At 42.1% G+C, this 25724-nt stretch overlaps 2 protein-coding genes across 5 annotated transcripts; one reads left to right on the top strand and one right to left on the bottom strand.

The window, feature by feature from the left end:
• On the top strand, positions 1–14848 carry pcsk7 (proprotein convertase subtilisin/kexin type 7). Of its 3 annotated transcripts, none has more exons than XM_004567040.5 (17): positions 1–294; positions 1018–1325; positions 2368–2610; positions 3590–3724; positions 4205–4370; positions 4480–4570; positions 4679–4733; positions 4897–5035; positions 5144–5244; positions 8521–8688; positions 9736–9840; positions 9934–10036; positions 12240–12396; positions 12552–12646; positions 12748–12853; positions 12963–13080; positions 13620–14848. In XM_004567040.5, the coding sequence occupies exons 2-17, from the start codon at positions 1077–1079 to the stop codon at positions 13875–13877; spliced, it is 2289 nt and encodes a 762-aa protein (XP_004567097.1). In that variant the 5' UTR covers positions 1–294; positions 1018–1076; the 3' UTR covers positions 13878–14848. The 3 variants fall into 3 exon arrangements, with proteins under 3 accessions (XP_004567097.1, XP_004567098.1, XP_004567099.1); XM_004567041.5 differs by having other exon boundaries at positions 9–137; XM_004567042.6 differs by lacking the exon at positions 1–294 and adding an exon at positions 785–887.
• A 598-nt stretch (positions 14849–15446) lies between these two features.
• On the bottom strand, positions 15447–21161 carry tagln (transgelin). Of its 2 annotated transcripts, XM_004567038.6 has the most exons (6): positions 21002–21140; positions 18009–18052; positions 17021–17209; positions 16703–16874; positions 16345–16447; positions 15447–16260 (listed from the first exon to the last, which is right to left on the bottom strand). In XM_004567038.6, the coding sequence occupies exons 2-6, from the start codon at positions 18018–18020 to the stop codon at positions 16122–16124; spliced, it is 615 nt and encodes a 204-aa protein (XP_004567095.1). In that variant the 5' UTR covers positions 18021–18052; positions 21002–21140; the 3' UTR covers positions 15447–16121. The 2 variants fall into 2 exon arrangements, with proteins under 2 accessions (XP_004567095.1, XP_004567096.1); XM_004567039.6 differs by lacking the exon at positions 18009–18052 and having other exon boundaries at positions 21002–21161.
• Between the last annotated feature and the right edge of the window lie 4563 nt (positions 21162–25724).

Here is a 25724-nt window from a genome sequence, read left to right as displayed (position 1 = left end):
TTTGCGCAACGCGTGACGTAGCACCTAGATAGCGACTTTTCGAGCGTTGTACGGAAATGAGATGATTACCTTTGGTTCCCTGAATTTCACAAACGGCAGAGGACTAAACGGGGATTCAGTGGAAAACTAAGCTGAAGGTGTCTGACTACAGATCATTTTCAAACAGCTACTAATTCGTACTACTTTATCTAATAAAAGAATAGCGAGCTTACTCGTTAGCCGCCAGGACAACTAGCTCGCTTACTAAGCTATGATAACAACGAGGCTGGGAACGAAACCCGACTCCCTCTTCAGGTTGTTGACTTTTTTCCTCTTTCTTTTTCTGTTCTTACTACATTATAATTTTATCGAGTGTACGTGGCAGTGTTTTCACAGACACTGTAATTATACAACAAATCTCGGTCAAACGTACAGCTAGCTAGTAATCTGAATAAAAACAAAACAAAAAGAAGTAATCAAAACTAAGAAGTCACGAGAGCGTACTGTTGGGTGACAAGACAGCTAATGCGTATCAAAGAGAAAGAGCCACGATTTAAATAGCCGTAAATGCCTTTTTAAGGCTATCAATATCATAATTCAGATTTTCGATAGGACAGCCATCGGTAATGTCTTCGGCTGTATGTCTGATGTGGTTATAGATGTTACATACGCACATTTGCGCAGACTGGACGTTTTCCTGGTGATTGATTTGTCACGTTATTTGGTTCTGTGAAAAAACCTGAGGCATACATGTAGTACAACCTGTTGTTTGGCTAGAAGAAACCGCCCACAACAGGTATGATTGATGTTGTTTTGCAGGTGTTGGAATGCACTGTGTGTCTCACTGGTGCAAAGGCTTTGATTTAACCACAGGGTTTATCTAACACAGATGGCATCGAGTTAGTAAGGTGCTGTGAATTTGATACATTGCTTCTGAATACAGCATGCAGATGATAAACACCAAGGCGCACTGATTCACAGATTGTCCTCACTAATGACACCTTTTTCTCTCCCTGTCTGACTCTGTCTGATGTTCAGGTCGCTTTTCCAATGAGGAGAACTCGCCCTTTTGGCCCCGTGCATCACCCTTCCTCGCCATGGCAAAGCTCTATCTGCCTACTTTCCTCTTACTGATTTTTCTGTCCTCCTTCGTCCTCCTGCTGCTCATCCTTCTGACCCCTGTCACCCCCTCACTTCCTTTAGCGCCTGCCTCTGATCCCTCACTTTGGCCGTCACCCTCTTGCAGTCCAGGTCAGTCCTGGGCGGTTCGACTGCACATTGGTCTTAATCACAAGGAAGAAGATGGTGAACACGGTGCTGTGCACATGGATTTCATAGCCAACAAGGTAGAGTACTTCATTCATGCTTTTTCAGATTAGACTTAAGAGCTTGCTATTTGCTGTTGATATTGTAACCATAATAGGCCATTTCGTACACTTGCATTTGGACTTAACACATTCACATTCATTAGCTTTTCATTTCACCAAACCTTTCAGTTGTTTGTTTTTTGCTCCCTGTTCGTATTCTCTTTTTATCCCATGGTCTCTTATCTATGTAGTGATTTGACAGGGTTTGTTTTACAGGTTTGCTGTAAAAATGCTTTAGGACCAAACAGTTCTGTGAAGCATTCTCACTACGATACTTCCCACAGAACTGCATACTGTTAGATCTTTTACGTTTTCCTTTTCTTCTTTTTTTTCCATTCACACAACTGATTGCATTTCTGAGCAACATATCTAACAGCCAGCCAGCTGTTGGCATAACAACAACTAAGCTACAAACACAAGAATGAGTTGGAGGACGCTGTGATTTGGAACATGTGTTTACTGAGTGTCAGGAGTTTCATGATAATGCTGTAGTTGAAAATTAGAGATGTGATTTGGTTCACTTTTAAAATGCATAACATAACATTACAAGTGACTCATTACTTACATGTTAAGTACCGTATACAGAGAGCTGCTAATCTTACACCGAGGCTTCCTGCAGTTCCTGGTGCTGCTCCTGATTACCTCCAAAACCCCACTAACCAATCACACCTACCCACATTAAGAGCACATGCCAGCCTGTTGGAGTTATATTCCAGTAAATCATACCAATAGTGATTCACTTTCATGATCTTCTCATGGTATGTCAGTTAGCACCTGCCAACAGTTCCTTCAGTCTGGACACACACACACACACACACACACACACACACACACACACACACACACACACACACACACACACACACACAATTTGGACTTCCTCCAAATGTTATAAGATCTATAAAAAGGTTTCTCTGGACCAGCAGTGCCTTACATTAGTCTTACATGAAGGTGGCCACGTTTAGATGCATTGTCCTAGTTTAATTTTTTCAGTCGTCATCTTTGTTCTCTCTTGTCACAGGTAGCGGAGCAGGCTGGGCTGCACAACCATGGCCAGATAGGACACCTGGAAGGCCACTACTTGCTGTGCTCTACAAAGCCCGGTGCTGGGTCTGTAGGACGCATCAAGAGACAAACTCTCCGGCCTGAGGATGTTTTAGCAGGACACCCTCATGTTATGTGGTACTCTCAGGAGAGAGTGCTCAGCCGCTCAAAGAGATCGATGGCCTTCAATGACCCCAACTACCCCAAACAGTGGCACCTGGTGAGGATGCATATTAACGAGCGACCGTGGCTCAGGGGTTGGGAAGCGTATCTGTAACCGGAAGGTCGCCGGTTCGATCCCTGGCCTCTCTGTCCTGGTCGTTGTGTCCTTGGGCAAGACACTTTACCCTACTTGCCTACTGGTGTTGGCCAGAGGGGCCGATGGCGCGATATGGCAGCCTCGCTTCTGTCAGTCTGCCCCAGAGCAGCTGTGGCTACAACTGTAGCTGCCTCCACCAGTGTGTGAATGTGAGAGTGAATGAATAGTGGCATTGTAAAGCGCTTTGGGTGCCTTGAAAAGCGCTATATAAATCCAATCCATTATTATCATCATTATTATTATTATATGACTGACTCTGTCTTTATGATGAAATGTGGCATTAACATTTTTAACTAATTCAGAGGCTGACAATCAATTCATATCTTAATTAAAAAGCACTTTTAGCTCTAAATTCTATTTTAACAACTCAATCAGAATGGAATTTAAGCCAGGCAATTTAAGTGTGAATCAATGTAACAATCTGTGTGCGACGTGACATTTGGTGTTATTTTTAACGGTTATGCCAAATGCTACGGAGCAATATCAGACAGCTTACCAAGGAGAGAGAAGGAAAGTAAATTGTTGCCTAAAGTGAGAATGAAGTGCAAAGTGAAAAGCTAAATACTGCCTCTCAGTTGATTGTAACCTTTGAGCTTGCGCCTCTTTTATAGTTTCCTGATTTATAAGCTTATTACTTTGTTTTTCACAGCTGTCCAATATGTGGGTACAAAAACACAAAACAGCCATAGTGGATTTCAAAGCTCTGATTGGCTTCACAGAAATGCTTGTTGTACAATAAGACCCATACTGCCAGATACACCACTTCACCTTTTCTCCTTCTGTTCTCTTGTTTTGATTTTTGTTCTCGTTTTGATTTACCTTGACATTTCTATTTCCACCTCTTCCTCTCATCCTTTTTTTACTCTGCCTGTTTTTGCAGCACAATGACGTCAGTAAGGGCATGGACATCAACGTGACAGGAGTGTGGGAGCGTAACATTACCGGCCAGGGAGTCACAGTGGTGGTTGTTGATGACGGGGTGGAGCACACCCACCAAGATATTCAGCCAAATTATGTAAGTCAAAACTGTCTAAGCAATTTTTTGATTTATTCCTATTGCTTAACAATGGGAACTGGCATGGATTTATTTGTTTCGTAGGGAATCCAGTGTTGAATCACTGTAATCGATACTTTTTTTTTAGTCAATTCTGCCAGTGGGCTTTTGTATTATAGTTTAGCAACTGCAGGCCAGACAAGAATCATCTTGCTGTGGAGGAACTACTGTGGCAGATTTAACTTTAAACAGCATGTTGTAGATCAGAGGAAAGTTATAAAGTAGAGAGAATGTCGCTGTCAGCAGAAGGGAAGCAGTTTTTTTGTTTTGTTTTTTACAGTGTAGACAGACTTACAGTCCACACTAGTAGAAAGGTGATCACACAGTGAAGAGAACATCAAAGTGAATTGGATAATAAGAAGTTCTAGTTGTAATAGTTTTCTTGATTGTCTTATTAATGATTCTAGTAATGTTTAAAAACTGATTTTATGTCCTCCTTAGAGTCCAGAAGGCAGCTACGACCTTAACTCAAATGACCCAGACCCCATGCCTCACCCTGACATTCACAGCGACAACCACCACGGTACTCGGTGCGCTGGGGAGATTGCAGCTGTTTCCAACAACAGCTTCTGCGCAGTGGGAGTGGCCTATGGCAGCAAAGTAGCAGGTACAGACCGGAAAATCTTGATTTTTTTTTTTTTTCCGTTGTTAAAATCTGAAGATGACAGAGTTAATTCTGAATTTATCTCATTTGTGACTTGTTGCTTGCTTCTAAGGTATTAGAGTGCTCGATGGCCCGCTGACAGACAGCCTGGAGGCTATAGCCTTTAACAAACACTACCAAGTTAATGACATCTACAGCTGCAGGTCCGACTGTTTCCCCTGTGTAATTAAGCGGTGTTTTAATATGCTGTAATATCATATTAATGAAGGTTCTCATGTTCTTGCTGATGTTGCTCGTTGTGTGTTTTTTAGTTGGGGTCCAGATGATGATGGGCATACTGTGGATGGACCTCATCCTCTGGGCAAGGTGGGATCATCTATTCACAGAACTCTTTGTCCAGCAGAGGGCAGTAAAACACAACAGCTCAGCAGCTTGGACATGTAGAAGACCACTGCAGATTTTCACTTCATGTTTTTGTTATTTTTTTTGTTTTTATGCTAATGACTTGTTTGTTGTCCCTGTTCCACAGGCAGCTCTGCAGCACGGGGTGATTGCAGGCAGACGAGGATTCGGGAGCATCTTTATAGTTGCCAGCGGTAACGGTGGTCAGTACAACGACAACTGCAACTACGACGGGTACGCCAACTCAATCTACACCATTACAATCGGTAAGAACCGGACATTCTTAGGCGTGCCTGTGCCCGCCCTGTTTCTGCAGGTTTATTTGTGCAGTATGTGTGGCGCATGCAAGTAGTTTCTGTGTTTGTTTGATGCAGGAGCGGTCGACGAGAAAGGCAAGATGCCATTCTATGCTGAGGAGTGCGCATCCATGCTGGCCGTCACTTTCAGCAGTGGGAGGGGCTCTTTGAGGAGCATTGTAAGTCTCATCAAACAAAGACAACTAAAAGAATTAAGTGCATGAATAGCGAGTCAACTTAGTTTAGCTTCATTTAGCTGGGTTAATAGTGGCCATGACAGTGGTTTGACACCTTACATGTTCGGTGAAATTCAGACTAGAGGTGTGTGCGTTCTGAACTAGACAAACAGCTTTAAATCATGTGCATCATGTGTAAAGTAAGCAACTAGACAGAGATTGACTCAAAGGTGAGTCTTGGCATTCTTCCAAGTGGATGTTAGCACAGTTTGTAGATAACTACAGCATTGCGTGATGCTAAATGTAGCAGAAATTTAAAAGTTTAACTAATATTTGAACTGCAGTCTTTAAAGAAATTTGTGGAGGCAGGCTGTTCTGTATCTCCACTCAAGCTGAAATAACTTGTTACATGATTACAAGTATAATAAAAAGTTCCCAAAAATTGTTACTCTCTCCAAAGCCTTCTTTCCACTAGCACAGACTTGGCTTTGCTTGACTCTGTTTTTCCATTAGGTGGTAGTAGCAGGAGGCCAGGGTTCCAACTGTTTGCGTTGCATGCAAATGATGTTACGGGACTTCTGTGCTGCTGTGCGGCACCAATGACCACACCCACATTGAGGTGGTGCTAAATTTTAATCAAAAATCACCAAAACAGAGTAAAGTCGAGCCAAGGTGGCACTGGAAAGAGACATAAAGTTGAGTTGTGTCTAGGTGAGCTGTCAACCTCTTGGCCAGCACACACGTGTGAGTGAACAGATGATCGCCAATATAGAAAATCTATATAAAATTTTCAAAAGGGTCTGTTTCTTGCTCTACATGTTTAAAAACTGTTGTGCTGCGTATATTTAACCTTACTGATTAAGCCTGCAGATACCAAACTCCAAGACATGACATGCAGACCAGTGTGTTTGAGTTCTCTACTGGAAAGGTCTAAAACTGTAGTGATGGGGACAGCTGTTTGAAAGAGCAGCTCCACATCAAGAGCAACAGGGAGTGTTTTCATCTGAAAACCATGACTAATGTTGACAGGGGTAAGAGCCCATTGAAGCCGCTGACTTGTATTTGCTGTTGTTTGTGCATCACCACGGTAACGCAGTTTGGAGCGGCGGATGTCATCGCCTGAGGGAGAAGAGCTTAGCCAGGAGTGGGCTGCTGACCACAGTATGGTCACAGGCCAAATGCTGTCCAGACGCTGCCTGTTAGTTCAATAGTCTCCAGAAACTTTTACCAAGAACAGCTGCTGTCACCAGCGCGCTGAGTTGGGATTTATTATTGAGTTTATAACATCTGGACAGTCATGAGAAAAAAAAGTAGTGATATCTTAGAAATTACTTCTAAGCTGTTGGCAGTTTTTGCATCTTGTACTAATGGAGGATTGAAGATATTTTAAGGGCTTCAACTCTCATAAAAATAATGTAAGTCCCAAATAATAGCTGTGACTAATTAAAACATGATGCTCAGTGTTGGAGATGAAGAAATTCAGTTGTTTGAAATAAATACACCATGACTATTTCTAAAAGACATGTGGGCCTTAGAAAACCTCGTATATGAGTTAAAAAAGAGCCTCTAATGCTTTGAACAATGGTGACCACGGTTTGGCAGCATATTTTGTTTCTCATGTGTCCATCACATACTGACTTTTACATCAGTGTATCTGGTAGATAGCAGCAGTTGTACTGGCAGCATTTGATTGACTGAATGATTACACTTTGCTACCTTCACTAGGTGTCACCACAAATAGCAGTTATATCGTTGTAGAACGGCGCTTCATTATTCATTACTGGACAACTACAAGGGGCTGCAGTCTGCGTGGCCTTGCCAACAGCTCTAATACCTGTAGTGGATGTTGTAAATAAGGAGGTTGAAAGTTAGAACAAATGATTGGATGTGTAACTATTAGACTCAGGCAATGCATTACCCACTTAAATAGGTGGCTCAAGGATGGCTTCCTTCAAGGAATGATAGTAAGAGACTGGTTGATTATTTTCCTCAAGCACAACTTTCTAGGGGCAAACAGTTCTTTGTTAATGTTGGCTGTGTCATCTTTGATCAGTGGGACTAAACCCAAGATACTCATGAACAGTTTACTGGTTACTTTGTTTTCTGTTCACTGTTGTTATGTTGCACAGCTCGCTGAGCTTAGCACTCTGTTGGATTTGCGTGTTTAAGGTTTAGTTTGTTCTTGTTTTCATCAGCTGAGAAATATTAGTTGCTGTTCATGCTTTTATCTCATCTTTGGACTATTGTAATTTACTCTTCGTCTGCCTCAGTAAAACCTCCTTGGACCATCTATATCTTCCACAGATTGCTGCTGGTAGGCTTACCAGATCCCCCAACGTTGCTCATCTCACACAGCTGCTGATCTCAATGCACTCACTCCCTATTAAATTTAGAATTCAATGCAAAGTTCAACTTTAGCACCGAAATATATCAGTGAACCTTTGCAGCTATGTGTCACCAGTAGGACTCTCAGATGTTCTGATCAGGGTTTGTGTCCAGCCATAAAAATTCCTCATTTAAAAAGCTAACTGGGTCTTAGTATTTTATTTTGTCTTATCGTCTGTTTCGTTTTTAATTGTCTGTGTTTGATATGAACCACATTGTGATTTTCATCTTAAAAGGTGCTATATAAATGAAACATTCTTAATAAATTACTTATTGTGGATCAGGAGACACTGCACATTGGTGGCAATTTAACACAGTGCAACAGCACAGAAGACCAAAATACATCATCTTCTTACTAGCTAAACAGAGAGTGTATTGAAAATCATACTGCAATACCACCCACATCCAATCATAATTGCCTTTTTAAAAACATTTTTGAGACCCAGTACATGTACAGCACTGCGCTGTATTTGATGTCCATGAGAAAACAGCAAAAGATCAACAGCTGGGAATAGCTGTTGATCTTTTGCTGTTTGCTCAAGGAGGTGTCTGGATTGTCTTTGTCTGTGTATACACATTTTAATGTATTCCTCCCTGTGGTTTTGTTCGTTTAACCTCATTTATTTTACTTTTTTTAATCTTAATGTGGCTCTTAAATTCTTCTCTGGGTGTTGCCAGTGTCAAATTGTACTCCAATAACTGCACATACAGAAGGCTGAACTCTGGTTACATTCGTTCAAATGGGTCAAGATGGCTTTTTAAAAGGGTTTGAGGGTTTGATAACAGTTTATATTCAGACTCCTGACAGTTTTTACTACCGTGACACTGTTTATACTGTGCACAGTTTCTCCAAACTATCCTTCCAACACTCAGCCCATCTGTGTGGTTCTTCAGGTGACTTCAGACTGGTCCATGCAGGGGGGCACAGGTTGTACCGAGGGCCACACCGGTACGTCTGCTGCAGCACCCCTGGCAGCAGGAATGGTGGCACTCATGCTGCAGGTCCGGCCCTGCCTCACCTGGAGGGATATCCAGCACATCATCACCTTCACTGCCACCAAGGTAAGCCTGATGAAATTCAGAAACTTGGTTATTACAGTACACACACACACACACACACACACACACACACTAACATTTGCATTATTTGGTGTAATGTAATTGTCGAGTATCTTTTTGAGTAAAGCCCTTGTGTGTTCTGTTGTTCAGCCAATCAGGTCACAATACCAGCTGTTCACAGAATGATTCAAAATGACATGTCAAAACCTGAAAGGTGAAAATGGGATGCAAAGTAAACTAAATGTAGGCTCTGACACAATTTAGCTCACAGTTCTAACAGTGTTTTGAAATCTTCCCTTAATCTTTTTTTCAGCAGTGTTTTGCTTCAGTGGATAAAAATCAAGAGTTATTGGCTTATAAAAATTTGTGAGTCTTCATCGCTGACATATAGAGTGCAGTAAAAACAGACAAGCGGGAGAAAGTGGTGATTTCAGTAACATGCAGCTACGGCCCAGCCAACCAGGAATCAAAGAGAGAACTCGGCTGATTAGTCCCTGTGTTAAGTCTTGTGACTGACGAGCTCCACAAGTTATTTTTATTATTAAGGAATTGTGTGTAGATTGTCAGGATATGGTGACAATTTTTTTTATTTTAATTTTTTTCGTAGCCTTGGAAAGTCCTGCTAATTTTTCTGCACTTCCGATATCGTCAGCGTGTGATGTTGAATGCATTTTGATACATATGAAGCCTCATCTACCCCCATTATTGCTAGTTACTCTTCCAGTAATCATAAATAGTAAAGCAATGCTTCGAGTGTTATGAAGGCCAGATAAAGAATCAGCTTTTATATGGATGGGTAAGCCCTGTCCAAACTTACTGCTGCTATATTTACATAGTTACAGGCAGCAGCCAGTTTATATGAGACTCAGAGAGCCAGCCTTTGTCCAGGGGTAACAAAATTTGCCTAAGAGGAAAGCTGGCTCATTAACGTGCCAGATCTGATGTATCTCATTTCCCAATACTCCTGGAAGTGGTCTCTGTTGTTTATTTTGTCATTTCTGTTGCTCAATAAAAGCATAAACTCGATCTTGGCTGTGTTTGTTTTGACAGTGCGACAGTAGTGCCGACTGGAAGGTGAACGGAGCAGGATTTCATCACAGCCACCAGCACGGCTTCGGTCTGCTCAACGCGTGGAGGCTCGTCAATGCTGCCAAGGTTCACACATACGCACGTAGAGACACAGCCACTGCTCTCAATAAAGATGTCCACTCCAGGTTAGGCTGAAGATGTCTCTGGTTTCTGTTTCAGGTGTGGGAGTCAGTGCCATTCCTCTTGTCCTATCAGAGCTCTGTAATAAAGGAGGAAACCCCCATTGTGATCTATCCCGATGAGCTCGTCCTTACCTGGGAAGGTAACCCTGCCTCAGTGTCTACTCTTCTCTCTCAGCTCTGTACTGGACATTTACTTGTCAAGTTTACGCACTGCACTCATGTAGCTAACTCCCTCTGCCCCTCCCTCTCTGCCTGCCTGCTCCTCAGACAGGCTGCTTGTCCATATTTGGTAATGTTCTCTTTGTTTGTGAGTTCCCTTGGCGAAATTATTTTTCCAGATTTCTTTGCAGGTTTTTTTCCCCATTTTCTTCAATTTTTTTCTGATATAACTACTTTAACATTTCTCACTATTCATTTTGTTCCTTCATCACTTCTTACCGCTCTGAATCTCTCACATTCAGCTATCTGTGTATGTAATCTCTCCCTTGTACAGTTTTTTCGCATATGGTGACCTCATTCTAGCAGAAACATTTCCTTCTCCCTCATCTCCTCCTCTCCTCCCTCGATCTGTATCTTCCCTCTTTTATGGGCTTGTTGATTTCAGGAATACAGCCAGATGTGTGTGCGTCTGTGTGTGTGCGCACAAAGAGCTGCTGTTAAAGAGGTGCTGTACTCCACATTTTCTCCTTTAAGTGTCGTTTCAGTCAGTATTGGTTGGGGCTCTTTTTTTCTTCACCACTGACGCTGTTCAGACCTGCCCGTCACACTACTCTGGGTTTGTTGTGGTAGTTTCTATGTGTTTTGGCTGACTCACTAACACGCCCCCTTTAGCTTTTCAAAATTTCTTCTTCCCATGTGAACATTTTCTCCACTTGTAAGCGCACGCTGCAACTTGCTCTGACCTGTTCATGGCCAGTCACATCAGGTTTCATCAGCCCAGCTCAGGGCGAGTGGGTGACGTTAGTTTACAGACAACTTGAGTTTGACTTTTCTGAGGGAGAGAGGATGTGTGGGAGCTCGCAGTCTCACGTTCCTGTGAAGAATAGAGGTTTTAGGTTGCTGCGAGGTGAAGGAACGCCAGTGAGTTAGTTGTAAAAGAGAAACACGATGGTAAAAGCTCACAGCTGCTGCGTCATCACATTCTAACCCAGAGCAGTCATTTAGCAGAGTTGGTTTGTGTGGTATACTCAAACCTGTCATCTCAGACAAAAGTTGGGATTGAAAAAAAAAGTTTCAACAATCTTACATCATTTTTATAACTCTACACTGAATTTATTTAGTTTGGCCTAAAGCTCATGACCAGCCCAATGACAAAGATATAAAAAAAACCATCATCTGCTTATTTAGAAAAGCATACACTCTTTTATCCCAGGATACATCTTCATCTTCATGTGTCTTCCCTTCTTGAGCTATGAGCACAGGTCAGCAGCGTGCTGTCTGGAGTTTATTACGCACTCACCCCCGCACCCTGTTTATTGAATGCATATCAGGTTTCCTTAAAATTTCCAGTGAAAACCACTGCCAGACCAGTGCATTCATGGAAAATCTTCCAAAATCTGAAGTTGATTTGAACTCTGAGCTGTCAGAGCTTCTAGCATTTAAAACCTTTCTCCAAGCTTCTTCTTTGTCCTTTATTTCATTTCCCCTCTACAGTTGCTTTCTTTTCCTTCTTACTTTCCTCTTCTCCATGTGTCTCCTTGTCCTTGCTGCCCCTCCCTTTTTCTCTACATCTGTCCCATGCCTCTCCATCTTACCGTCCACACCTCTGTTTACACGTCTCCTCCTCTCTCCTTGGGCCCTCTGCGTCCTTCCCTGCCCCGAGGATGTGTTCAGCCCTACATGGTCAGATAGAGCCATGGCCCATTAGCACTCAGAGCCCAGGAAATACCAAGAAATTACCAGACACTCGCACTGGGAGGGCAAGAGGTGGTCAGGAAGACTCACTGATAACAGATTCACGTTTGAGGGAAGATTGAAATTATAGAGTGGTTTTTATTGATTTGCTCTGTTTTAAAGTCTCTCCAGATTAGGACTGATTTCATTCATTAGCTAAACTCTAATTGTTTTTAAAGGAAATGTTATTTGCTTTGTCATAACAGCAGCAAAGAAGTTTTACTGAAATAAAGTTTTGTAAATAATAGGACGAGTAGAAAATTGAATTCTTATCACCGCCGTATTGTGAAGCAGCACTTAAAATGACGCTAGTGAGCCCTGAAATAGAAACATGCATTCTGAATGATTTCAAGCATATTCACATACTCTTCATTGTTTACCAGGTTAGAATAAAGGGTCAAACTGTCAAACATACAAACAGTGTGAGCCGCTCTGTCTCCTCTCCATCAGTCTCTGCTGCCGACCTGAGACAATCTGGAATGGAGACCCTGGAGCATGTGGCCGTGACCGTGACAGTCATCCATCCTTGCCGTGGCAACGTGGAGTTCGTGTTGATCTGCCCCAGCGGTATGACATCAGTCATCGGGGCTCGCCGTGCCATCGACAGGTAGTTTCTGTCTTTGAGCTTTGTAAAACAACACTTTATGGAAAATGGTAATTGTAAAACGTACTCACGTTTAAGGTTTCTAATGTATCTCAAGATTGCACTGAAAATTGTTTGTGCTGCAGTCTAATGTAGCTGTGTGTGTTTTGTGCTCATAGAGATAATGCAGGCTACCAGGACTGGACTTTCTCCACTGTGCGCTGCTGGGGAGAGAGAGCCCAGGGCCTCTACACCCTCAAGATCTCTGACCACAGTGAGTTTCTGCCCTGCTTACAGCTTGACTTGTTTGGGTTTTTAAATTTTTTTATTTGTTTGACTCTTCATCATGACCTCCTCACTCCACTTTTTCTGTAGAAGATGAATCTTCTGTCCAGTGTGCCGCTGTGGGAGTGCTGAAGGAGAGGAAGTTGACTCTGTATGGTTCATCTATGTTGTTCAGCGAGGTCAAGGAAAGACAGAGGCAAGAACCGATACACAGTCGGCATAACACTTGCGCAGATGTTTGGAGTGAACATGTGATTTTTAGGAAGATGTTCTGTGAGTTTGATGGGCTGTGCATCGATTGACAGGCTGGTGGAGGAGGCAATGACTGGGAAGTATCTGCACAGCAACTTCTCTCTGCCCTGCCCTCCAGGCCTGGACCTGCCTCCAGAAATCACCAAGCCCTTCACATCCAACAACCTCAAGGTAAACAGCGCGGCGTTTACGTTGCACACTCAGACAAGCCGCGTCATGGTTACCATGCTGTTGCCCACTGTGTGCTTCAGTCTTTTGAGTTCTTTGCGGACTGTGTTCATTTTCTCCCTGGGGAGGTGATGTGTGTTTGTTGTTGTTTTTTAACATGTTTCTTGTACAACTTTCATGGTTTTAACCATCAATCAGGGAAGTGTTTATCATAAAGTCTCCAGTGATTAAATATATCCTCAGGCCTTCATCTTTCTTATTTAGTTAAGATGTGCGTAACTTAACTTAGCAGTAGGATGGTGGACATGTGAGAGGGTAACTAAAATCTGTGAGCCCCTGGAGAAAAGGGTATAAAACAAATCGAGTATTGATTAATTAACCCTTCAGCTAACCTTTAGGTGTGTGTGCTCCTTCTCCTTTTCCATTCTTTATCAGCTCCCTTCCTTTGCACTTTACCAGCACATTCAGCCATCACTGATTGACTCTTCCTGTGGTGATTTACATTCCTTGTTTCTATAACCTGTGTCCTCCTCCTCTTCCAGTTCATGCTGTTGCTTGGCTGTTTTGCTCTCTTCTGGTCCCTCTACTACACATTGGAGGTTATGATGGCCCACGTAGACTTCAGGGTCCTTCTCTGCTTGCCCAGGAGACAGGGTGGTCACAGGAGGGGGCGACAAGGGAAAGGAGTGGAGGAGGCACTGATTGGGGATGAGGAGCAGGACTCAGGGGTGGAGTTGCAGGCTGTGCTGGACTCTGATGTCAAAGAGCCGCTTGCCAGTGGAGAATGGCTGGCAACATAGCACTGAGCCAGATTAAGGGCTAAAACCATCACACTGTTAGTCCTTATAGGACCTCTCAGGCTTACACCTTCATTTTGCCACTCACCAACTTAGCCTTCCACACTCAGCTTCCAGCAGTGGTGTTGGAGGGTCAAACCAGTGCACTCTTGTCCTTCTTTGCATTCCCCTTAAGAGTGGCCTTCAGTGTGTTTGTGCTGCACGCAAAGGTGTGTGGCTTGTGCACATCCCCTTAATAAAGGTGATCACATTTTTTTTCTGCGATCTCTTTAGACATGGAAGAAAAATTTGGTACGAAGGTTAAAATTCCTGTAAAGTAAGTTAATGCACAGGTTTGGTATGACCATCAGATGGACTTAACAGGGTTCCTGGTTTAATTACATGTGTGAAAGTGTTCATTTGCTCATATGTTTAAAATGTAACCTCAAAGAAGAGCTTGATAGGATACAATACACCTGTGGAAGGAAGAACTGAGATGTGCACTTAAAAAAAAAAAACAGGTGTGAAAGTGTGTGTGTGGTATAACCTGAGCGATTGTGTTTGTGATATGCAAGGTCTTCCATGGAAAAAGTGACCTATGGTAAAATGTGAGGCTTCAAGTGGGTACTGTATTTCAATAAAAAGATTGCTTTTTTGAGGAAATTCCTTTATGCATTTATTTTTTTAAGCCTGGTGTTGTTTTCTGTGGCTTATCTACTACTGAGAATTTACAAATAAAAGAAAAATACAAACTTGAAATGGGATTTTTGCATTGTGGGATTTGCAAATCAATTTTTTAATAAAGTATAATATATAGACAATGTGCCTGCTGTACAGATGTACTATGCTGATGGTGTTTTTACAGTGCTTTTTTTTTTTAAAGACTATTAAAGAAGTATAATTTTTTTAATGTAAACAGTGTTTGGAGTGATATTGAAAACCATTACTGTGCAAGTCACAGGCAAGTTCAGTGATAATAAACAATGCTTGATTAAGTTTTCTCTTTGACTGATTTTTGTACTTTTAAAATAGTTTTAAAACCAAGTTCACACAAGCACACACCTCCAGTAAGTCACCTGTATAAATTAATCTGGTATGGTAAATGTATGTGTTGAGTGGTTTTACACATTTTTTTTAATTGAATAAGTCATTTGAATTGAGTAACTGACTACATTTCAAGGTAATCTGAAACAATCCTGGGTATGGTTACAGAGGTTTTTAAAGTCTATTATGGTAACAGTTGCAACATTAACTTGCACTGAACACAAACAACAGCATGGATACAAAGTAAAGCAAAAACAAAGAAAAATTAACCAATGGGAATGTCAAATCTCAGAACTGCCAGAAGATGACTGTTTTCCCGTAAAATAAGACTTTCCCATTTTTGAATTCTTTTATGTCGACGCTTACACGCCTACAGATAAAAATGTGATAAGTGTTCCCCGTTGCAATGTATTCTTAATCTGGGTCATATAAACATGCATGCATGCATGTTGGTGCGTGGGTTGTTTGAAATATTAGTAGGAGAGATCCCACCCCATTTTCCAACAAGGGAACCCTTAAAGAGCTGGAAACACAAAGTCAATTCGGAGATGTATTTCAAAGTCATTATTTAATAAGTCAATGTACAAAAATATGAGCGCTGATACAGCAGGCGCAGCGATGTGGGACGTGTACTTGACACGGTAGCAGTAAAAATGAGGAGCATTGGTGCAACATGGTTGTGCTTGTAAATTTGAGAAGAACGCTTTACGGCATGTAAACGAATTCGTATTTCTGTCAGAACCCATCAAAATTCAGGGAGGCAGATGCAACACGAGTTCCTTATCGAAGGAAAGACCGGATCAACTTTTGGTATGTGAAAGGTTTTTGTTTGGTTTAACAAGACACTTTTTGGTCATTTTTCATGGCTACAATTGCAGCTTAAGACTACAAACATTCAGTTGTTACTGGTCCGAAGACAAAGCATAGTTGAACCCTGCATTGATCACCAGTGCGAGCATGTAAATAAGGGCTCTGTGACAGTTATTAAGTTTAAGGAGGACCAAAGGGTGTAAGAGATCGTAAAAAGCACCAGAGGTTTTGGTTAAAAGAGGGGCTAAAGAGGTTTGGGGTACTGATGCAAGTGCTGCTCGCTGCAGACAACAGGTTTAGCTCCATCTCTCTGAAGTTGGAGTTAGGATGGTGGCATGGCTGGACCTGGAGATGGAGTTGGACCAAGCCAGTGGCTCTGCAGTGAGCGCCCTTTCCACTGGCGGCTCAGTGACTTTACAGGATCTGTCGAGGTCTTCCGTAGCTCATGCCCTCCTGACTGGCTCCCTTATTGGAGCCCATCTGTAAGCCAATCACATTTTTGCCAGCCTTCATCTGCTCATCGCTGAAGTCTCGCTTGTTCTCCTGTGCCTTCCTGCAATGCAACATTGAAAATTGTCACAAAAAGGTGCCGGAGTCATTGTGTTAACAGGGCTCCGTTTAATTTTAGAGGACTCACTTGAAGAACCAGTTGGGGTCTCCCTTGTATGTGCCTTCATCCTTGGTAACGGCCAAGCTTCCCAAAGCTGACAGGGTCCTCTGCACCGCTGCCAAGTCCTTACCTGTCCCAACACACCATATTAACAACAGCACCAGTCAAAATATCAAATATCAATCTCTGAAAACTAAAACCAATATGTGGAAACAACTAAAACCTGCTGTTCCTCTAATGACCACCTCCTCTAATGGCAACACTCTGAAAATAACACGTGGTGGCCACATTCATTAACAAAAAAACATCTATGGTTGCACCATACAATCCAAGTGCCTAAACCCTCCACTATTAAACAATCCTGAGAGCATGAAACCTGTCTGACCTTCCCAAAGGTCCACAGTCTGGAACATGTCGGTCTTCGTGACGCCGTATTTCTCGGCAGCGTTGAGAAACTGGGAGATCTGTTCCATCTGCTTGAAGGCCATGGGCGAGCTCTGAATCTTCTTCACAGGCTTCTCGCCGGCAAACAGACTGTTAATGAGCTCGCTCAAGACCTGGAGAGAAAAAAATGAAACCAAAAAGGAGAGTAGAAAAGGGAGGGCAGTTAAAGGGAAGAAGAAAGGAAGGAGAAGCACAAATAAAAGATTTTTATCTTAAAGCAATTTCTATTAGAAAACATCCGGGCAGCTTGTGCACTCACACATCCGTCCTTGAGCCAAGCCTGGAAGCCCTGTTTGCCGGGCTCTGGCTTCCCCACACCAGAGCCACACTGACGGCTGATCCACTCCACCAGGATCTGCTCCAGCTCTGGGTCGTACTTGCTGTCGATCTTGTCCTGGACCTGCCGACTCAGGCCGTAGGATGGACCTTTGTTAGCCATGCCGGCACCCTGGGGCAGGCGAGAGAAGTGAAGTGAAGGATGGAAATGAACGAGAAATACATGCCGTCAAAGAAAAAGGGCTAATGTAGTTATGATCCCTTGATGTCACGTAATGATGGGGATTTCAGTCTCTCTGATCTTAGTCTTACCTGTGATCTCTTTTTATCAAATATTGTCACTTCTATCTTTGTCTTGCATATACGTTTATACCTATTCCATTCATAGTTGCTTTTAGCAGCTCACATGTTTGCACTGCAGTATCATTTAGGTTGAGTCTAAAGCATATGCAGAAACATGCATAGTTGTGCAAAGAATTTAAATAAAGCCACATTTACTCGGGAACACGCATACACCTCCTCCTGACTATATGCTGTAATCATGATACACCAGTACAAACATTAACACCATGCATGTCAGAAGCGTGTATAGAAGCGTAAATGCTCAGCATTCAGTACAATTATAAACCTTCCCAGGAGCACCAGCAGTAACAGTGCTGCGTCTCCCAGTGCAAACCATTCAGCCCCGTCAGGATGGACGGTGTGCAGAGGGAGCTCGCTATCAGCCAGCTGATTTTTGCATATGTTCCTCTGTAATGCCAGCACACACACACACACTCTTTCTTCCTCCCTCTCTCTTTTTTTTTGGGTTTTGCTTTGCACCAACGCACAAACACACATACAGCCAGCACTTGTTTTTTTTTTTCTCCATTTTATGCTTCTGTATTGCCTTTGGGCCAACAGCCAATGAGTGCCAATGAGTGCAAATGAGTGCAAAAACTCATATCAAAGTGCTGTCTGCACCATCCAACCTTTGTTGCCATCTTGATGTCAGGTCACGTCAACTTCCCTGTTCCTGGAGAGGTTTAAAGTCGAAACATTGAAAAGGTTAAACTTCTCCTCTGGCTGGAGTAGCGACTCGTTCTGGCACAGGGTGAGGAATGCTGTTGTTCTGTTTTTACACAATGCACAAGTTTTTCTGATTGGATTCTTTCCACTGTAGCAGAGGCCTGTAGGGGTCACTGACAGAAGATAAAGTTGGGACTTTTTTTCTTAAAACGTTCCTTTCTTTCACATTCCTCTTATTTTCATTTGCTCATTTATTCTTTCTCACTCAATGATTTGTGAGGCATGGAAACCTGTGATGGAAACAACGTGCAAACACAATACTGGCACATTCCCACTTTGGAATATTCAACCTACTTTTAGCTCCATGTTTTTGTTTTTTCAGTTTTAATTTCACCCGTCTCCTACTCGTTGCTGGATATGCAGCTGATGAGTGAGCCAGTGTAGCTGTGTTTATGTAAATTGCAGATTATAGGCTGTACTTTATGGATTTTTACATTACATTTCAATGTAATTACTTATTTAGTTTAGTTTGGTAAAGGGATAAAAGACATGTGGATTTTTTTGGTGTCGTGGATATGATAAATAAAACCATTGTACCATTGTACGAGTACATATCCCCCATGTCTGCGTATTAGAGGCTGAATGCCAAAGAAGTGAATGGCTCCCAGCCCAGAACATCCAGAGCTCGTTACCTCCAGCCCAGTTTCATATTCTCTGCATACTCTGTGGTGCTTTTCCAGACCACAGGAAACCAAACACACATGCTGGGGAGCACGCTCACTTACTTACAACCACAAGTTCAGATATTATATCTCTTCCTCACACACACACACTCATACCTCTCATTATTCCGCCTGACATTTGCCATTATATAATTATTATTTCAAAGCAATGTGTCTCTGGTATAATTTCAATCTGTCCTTTTTTTTCTCTTTTTAAACACTGGCCCTCCTGAAACACTCTGTGGGCTTTGACCACGAATCCTTCACGCTACACTTTTTTTAAATAGGAAAAGTAATAGACGGCATCTTTACCACACTGTGCACTCAGTGCCTTCTCCCACCACGAAGAGGAGAAAGTGTGCACTGCATAACAACCAAACAAAGCTTATATAATCTTTTTTTTTGGAGGTTAAGTAAATCCATTAAGGCCTAGTCTCTATTTCTGGTATTTATGTGCGTCCAGGGGCCTGATGTTGTGTTTGGGACCCGGCCCAGGTCCAATAAATATCTGCTAAACAAGCTTCTGTGCTGTCTGGCTGCTTCTGCTTAATTCTGCTGCATGGGGAGCTTTTCATTTATAGCGACTTCTAATGCTTTGTACTGTAGAAAGAAAAGGATGGAGATTTTTGTGTAAGAGCAATATGGCAGTATGAACATTTAAAAAAAATAAAAAATAAAAATCACCAAAGATGGCCAAAACCACAGATTTGAAGTAAAGGCGAGCCTCAAATACCTCTTCTCAAAACTCCCAAAGAGCTCTATCCCACAGTCATGACTTCATCACCTCAGTCCATTCATCTCTCCCTCTCCTGTGTTTTCCCCCGTCTGTTTCTCTATCACCATGGCAAATGTGCCTAATGCCAGAACAGGAAACCAGTTTGAGGGCTGTGGCAACTGCGGCAGCCCGAGAGGACATGGCATCGGACAGCCTCGCCTCCTCTACAGTTAACCAGCTAACCGCCATCTAATGATTTGTATGAATAAGCTGTGGGGTGCTTGTGGAAACGGCGCACGCTCTATCCTTTTGTTTCTCAGCTTTTTAGAGAGTCAGGATTTGGCGTAAATCTGCTGAACTTTGTCAGCTGAGTCATCTGGCTGAAGGATGCCATCCCAGCTTGGTGATGTGCTGGTTTTATTTTATTTTTCCAGTTTATTCCAGGGGCACAGAAAAGTTTACTCCGACCTGCCACTTTCTGAAAGCCCTTTGCAGTTCTGATCATTCTGACAAACTTTACAACAGTTGTACATGTGAGCTGATGTACTTCTAGTGACTGTGTCATGTGAGCACTGCTGTCCGGCTCACAGCAACTATGCACTCTTACAAAGACGTGATCAGTCCCTGGCTTCTATAAACCTCTGCTGTGTTTATGTACTGCTCCTGGATTGGCAGCGCAGATAGTGTTATCTCCTCCTGTTGCTGCTGTTCAGAAACTCAGCTACCCACTAATACTCCTTCCCCTCCTCCTTCCCACTGCTACTGCTGGCTGGCTTTACTGGAATCACTGGGTGTGCTGCCATCTTTGATGATTTGCTCATTATCTTCTCTCCAAACGCTGCTCCACATCAGGCAGCAGCTTCATAATGTATTCATAAAGACAGATGGAAACTTTGGACAGCTCTGTATCCTCATTATATAAGTGGCTGTAACTGTCTGCTCTGTAACTCATTACGCCTCAGAAGCTCATGTATGGCAGTGGATCATTTGCTTGTACAAATAAAACTATGCAGATGTGGAGATATATGAAATGCTGTCTGGCTTTTATGTCCTTTCAGTTTAAGGGAAAATATATATATCAGCCCTCAAATAAGATATGCACCGCATTACAGTTAAACGGTGAGTTTATTTGCACAAAGTTTTAAGGTATGTATATAAAACGGTACAACCAGGCTTCCCGTACAGCAGTTTTTAATCAGAGAATGAAGATTATAAGCAGCTGTACTCAATCACGTGCAGATATTTGCAAACTTTTATTCAGTCAAATGCGCAAAAATCTTTAGTAAACCCGATAGTCTCTGCATACGTCGTAAACCATTGGTGCATATGGATGTTTGAGCTCCCATCTGCTCCTGGATTTTTCATGCAAACAGCCCCTTTGACCTCCGAAGGATGAAATTAGTCATATTCTGTATGTATTCCTTTTGATATGAATTTAACACCCCGCATCTGACCATCATCAACCAGACAACCATCACTTCCAGGAGTTTTACAAGGGAAAAAAGACAAGCATACTCACTGTGTGAAGCAATAGGTGAGTTCTCCGCTGGTGAAGGCGTGAGTGTGGATGCTTGACTGAGTGTTTGTATATGCTTGGCAAGGGACCTCCCTCTCAAAAATGCCGGCTTAAAAGGAGCAGATGAGGCCAGATGACTTCACTCCTCTACTGAGAGAGGGCGGAGGAAGGAGGGAGCAACGAAAGCCAAGAATGAGGGCGAGTGAGAGGGAAAAAAAGGAAACTTCATCCTTAAAAGGGCATGGCCTTTCAGCAGCTCCCTCTCCCTCTGCCTGTTGCGTCTCTTCCTCTCACGTCTAGTCAGAACGCCCAGCCTTATTTGGGTACGGCTGTTCCACGCAGAGAGGAGAGAGACGGCAGCATTGGTTTGGTCGGCGAGAATTCCCCAAATAGTTTCGCCGCATTGCTCTTCGTTCAAAGTGGCATCAAGAAAAAAAAAAGTGACAGCAAGATGGCGGAGGGAGAGGCTGGAGGGAAGCGGGGAGGAAGGGTGATGGGATGGAGGTGGAAAGAAAAGAGAGGAAGTGACAATTGGTTGTGGGGGAAATAACTAAAGTATTGTTCTATACTACTGTAGGGACTGAGCAGTGTCAAAAGTGACTATTTCCACATTTGTGTACACTGAGGAGGGAAGGAGGAGAGGAGAGATAAACAGGATGGGAGTAAGAGAAAGTCATCAAACTTTGAGACAGAAAGCTCCATGTAAGTCCAGGGTGCGTGCATGGATCCCACCGCAAACATTCATGACATTTCCATCACCTCCTTTCCAGTACAAGCACATTTCAGCACGATGCTCCTGTGTGCATATAAGAATTCAAACGTATAGTTACAAACTCTCTGTGAAGCTGGACAGATCACAGAGCGAGAAGCTAGTTCAGACCACTCCTACATAAAACAAAGCATCTATTCATACTGACAATGACAAAGTTACACTCTTAAACTACATTTAATAAACTCTGCCAGCTGTCATACATTATGTTTTGTCCACATACCTGATAGAAGTAATGAATCGCTTTGCGTCGCAATCACTTTGTCGTGTCACAAAACATCTGTCTTATGATCATTGGTTTCCATCTTTAGCACTCTAATATTCAAGTTACATGACATTGATCTTCTCCTTTAATCCTGCTTCCATAAGCTGTAAAAATAAAAGGAGAGCCAGATGTTTCTGTGTGCTTCATCGAGTGTTTTATTGGGTGACTATGAGATATGAGGTATGTTAGTCTTTGATAGATGAAGACGTAAAATGGCAAAATAAAAACGAATCAAACACAGAAAAGAAATGCACAACAACGTCTCATATGTGCTTCTTTGCACGTGTCAACAGTGTAGGAATAAATCTTCCACACATGGCTGTGCGGTTGGTACTGGTGGTTTTTGTGCTTCGTGCTCAGTGTTGCAGAGTAATCACATTACAGTTACTAAGCTAGCAGTCATATTATTAAGGCTTGATAGAAATCTAAAAAATGTGCAGGAAAACAGCTAAAATCGCAAACAGTTTCCAGGCCAGAAACAACTGCTGACAACAGGACAGCTACTGCTAGCATGCATCTGCAAATACAGCATGCTAACACATAGCTAGCAGCTTGTGGTTTTCGCCTTTGCTCACACTCGAGCACAAAAATCTTTCTCTTAAAAAAGAGTGCTATGTAAGTGTAAGCATCACCCTTTGAAAATGTACCAACTCATGTGTATTTTTTTACATATCTAGTAATATGTTTGTATAAATGACTTTTCATTGAGTAATACTCCCTGTACCAAACCCCAGCCCCAGTAGTACTTGGCGCCATCCCAGTAGGTAGTGCCCAGTTCCTTAAAAGGACGACTTGAAGCTGATTCCAAAAGTGAGTCAGTTCCCATACACCCCAAAGTAAGACGCTAAGCTGCAGCAGAAATAAATACTTGTGCTAAATTTTGCATCCTAACCCTTCAGGGTGTGGATTTTTTCTTTATATGTTACCTGTTTAAATAGAGTTTTAAAGTTGTGTGTTATCAGACTTGAGCATGCTTTAAATGATGGGGTCCCGACTTAGCCTCTTGCTGTCTGCAGGGAGTCAACTCAGCGTGACTGGTATCGCCAACGTGTTTGTAGTGATAATCAGAGACAGGCTGATGGGGGGAGGTTTGGGTTGTTTTGCATATTTTGTTTTTCTTTCTAAGAACTATAAGTGAGATCATATATCATTTATACAATTTCCTCCAACCTCCAATCTGCAGTAAGTTGGGATCTTCTCTCACTTTAACGACTAAAAATAAAGTGCTCTGCTACCGCAAAGAGTACAGTTCTGTACATTAGTGAATGAAATACTCAGATGCAATTGAATGCAGACTTTCAGCCTTATTTTAGCAGGTTGAACAAAAAGTTTACATAAAAATGCTAGAGGAAAATGCTTTTTTAACACGATCCCTTCATTTCAAGGGATCTAAAATAATTGGACAAATGAAATAACCGAAGATAAAATGTTCAATACTGTTGTTATGCTTCTTCGAAAACCCTTTGCTGGCAATGACAGCCTAAAGTCTTGAACTCATTGACATCACCAGATGCTGGGTTTCCTCCTTTTTAATGCTTGCCAGGCCTTTACTGCTGAGGCTTTCAGTTGCTGTTTGTTTGTGAGCCTTGCTGATGATGATCTTGATTTCATCTGTCCAGTGAATGTTTCCCAGAACTGTGCTGGCTTTTTTAGATGTCTTTTAGCAAACTCCAATCTAGCCTTTGTATTCTTGAGGCTTATGAGTGTCTTGCACCTTGCAGTGAACCCTCTGTATTTACTTTCAAGCTGTCTTCTCTTTATGGTAGACTTGGTTATCTATATGCCTACCTCCTGGAGAGTGTTGTTCACTTGGTTGCATGTTGTTAAGGGGTTTCTCATCACCAAGGAAATGACTCTGTGATCATCCACCAATCACAAAACTGTAGACTTTGCCACTCCTTTTTTCAGTTTTCACAGCTCAAGGATTAAGGATAGCTTGTTTCACCTGCATCGAGAGCTCCTTTGAACGTATGCTGTCGGTTCACAGCAAAATCTTCCAAATGCAAGCACCACACCTCAAATCAACTCCAGGCCTTTTATCTACCTAATTGAAAGCTTTAACTTTGCCTTTGTTGGCATCTTTAAAATATCTTTTTAAAAATCTGTCAGTTTCATTAAGTTTGTTGTTATCGGCATTTTTGTTGTGGTCCCCGTCGTTTTACTTTGATAAACTTTGTGTATTCACTCACAGTGAAAACCTTCCACAGTAAAGACAGATTCAGGGGAGCATTTTAATCCAGTATCACATAGCTTGTACTGTTGTGGTGCGAGAAATTCCAGTATTTTATTTGAGTGTCTCTAATTAGCACTTTTCTAAACAAGCTAGCTAGCATTAGTGATCCATCCTCTTGTGTTAGTGTGTTCATCGCAAGGTCTAAAAACCAGTAACAACACCCACTTCAGAGTCTGCAAACAATTTAGATAAAATGTGTGTCATTAGGAGCAGCTGCTTGTTCAGTCTGGCTTAAATATTCACCATTATCAGGAATTTAATATGCCATGAGTGAGCCTGTTATCTCTGTTTCTGTGGTCAGAAATGAACTTTGACCTTAGTTTGATAATAGAATGAAACTGTTCTCATTCCCAACGCATAACATACCGATGATTTGTCACGTCCCGAGGCATCACATAGGAACGTGAAAGGTAACCTTCTGCATCCATATGGATTGTGGATGGAGTCCAATAGAATGATGCTCCTGGCAGTAACACACGTTCCAGCCTTGGATTCCAGCCTTGACCCTAACCATAACCTTATCCCTAACCTCAATCGTATTAGATTGTGTTTTCCAAAGTGATTCATGATGAGAAAGTAAAATAAATGTACATGTGTAGATTCATTCCAAATAGTTCTCATGTTTCTGAACGAGTAACATACCAACGATTTGTCACATAGTGTCAGTATGTTATGCTTTGGGATGAGAATGTGTTGATAGAATAATGGATCTGCATCCTGATGCAAACAGGCAACACTTAACATGTTGTGTGTCTTGCATTGAGTACAAACTGAAGAAAACAAGAGGCTAGCTGTTCGTGTTTTACCAGTCTTTGTGCTAAGTTAAACTCCTCTGAGAAGTAGCTACATATTAAACAATTAATCATATATTCACAAGTTTACAGCTTTTCACAGCAATAAAAACCTCTCTCATGGTTATTGGTATTATTAGATGAACAATTAAGTAACATAAAAGTTCCAGTTGTAAGCCTTTGATTTACTACAGCAGCATTTCTTTCATGTGTAGGATAAGAAATGCTCTTTTTGCACCTTTTTTCTCATATTCAGATATCTCTTGAACTAAATGTATAGTTTGGAGGACTTCCCTTTTCTAAGCTCAAACTGGGCTGTATGTGGTCCATGATGTAAAATGAGTTTGACATCCCAGCTTTAAAGTAACAACATGGACCCACCAGCCTGTGCTTCTGGCTTCTACACAGAAGCTTCCTATTGGAATGACTGGTATGTCCAATTTCTCACAGCATGTGCGTGCATGTGTGTGTAATCTGCTCCTACATCATGTGTTTGTTTAACTGAAGGTGGGTCGTGGCCAGATGCCATCAGCAGTAGCAGCAGCATTGTTATGATCCACTGTCATCCTTCCTAATTTTTTAGAAAAACCTCTCACTGCTTTTTCCATTCATGGATGTTGCCTATGTGAGTGTGTACGAGTTCTGAAATTAAACACACGCCATCACTG

The sequence above is a fragment of the Maylandia zebra genome, linkage group LG14 (assembly GCF_041146795.1).
Source record: "Maylandia zebra isolate NMK-2024a linkage group LG14, Mzebra_GT3a, whole genome shotgun sequence".
Lineage (NCBI taxonomy): Eukaryota > Metazoa > Chordata > Actinopteri > Cichliformes > Cichlidae > Maylandia > Maylandia zebra.
This window is presented reverse-complemented; position numbering and strand designations above follow the sequence as displayed.

What these genes read in the sequence shown, in the direction of transcription:
- tagln (XM_004567038.6), bottom strand. An exon ending in CTTGGCTCAAGGACGGATGT is followed by an intron (nt 16,875 to 17,020) that starts GTGAGTGCACAA and finishes TTTTCTCTCCAG; the next exon opens with GTCTTGAGCGAGCTCATTAA. An exon ending in GACCCCAACTGGTTCTTCAA is followed by an intron (nt 16,261 to 16,344) that starts GTGAGTCCTCTA and finishes GTTGCATTGCAG; the next exon opens with GAAGGCACAGGAGAACAAGC.
- pcsk7 (XM_004567040.5), top strand. Translation starts at nt 1,077, where the DNA reads ATGGCAAAGCTCTATCTGCCTACTTTCCTCTTACTGATTTTTCTGTCC. An exon ending in ACCCCAAACAGTGGCACCTG is followed by an intron (nt 2,611 to 3,589) that starts GTGAGGATGCAT and finishes CTGTTTTTGCAG; the next exon opens with CACAATGACGTCAGTAAGGG. An exon ending in GCTCGCCGTGCCATCGACAG is followed by an intron (nt 12,397 to 12,551) that starts GTAGTTTCTGTC and finishes TTGTGCTCATAG; the next exon opens with AGATAATGCAGGCTACCAGG.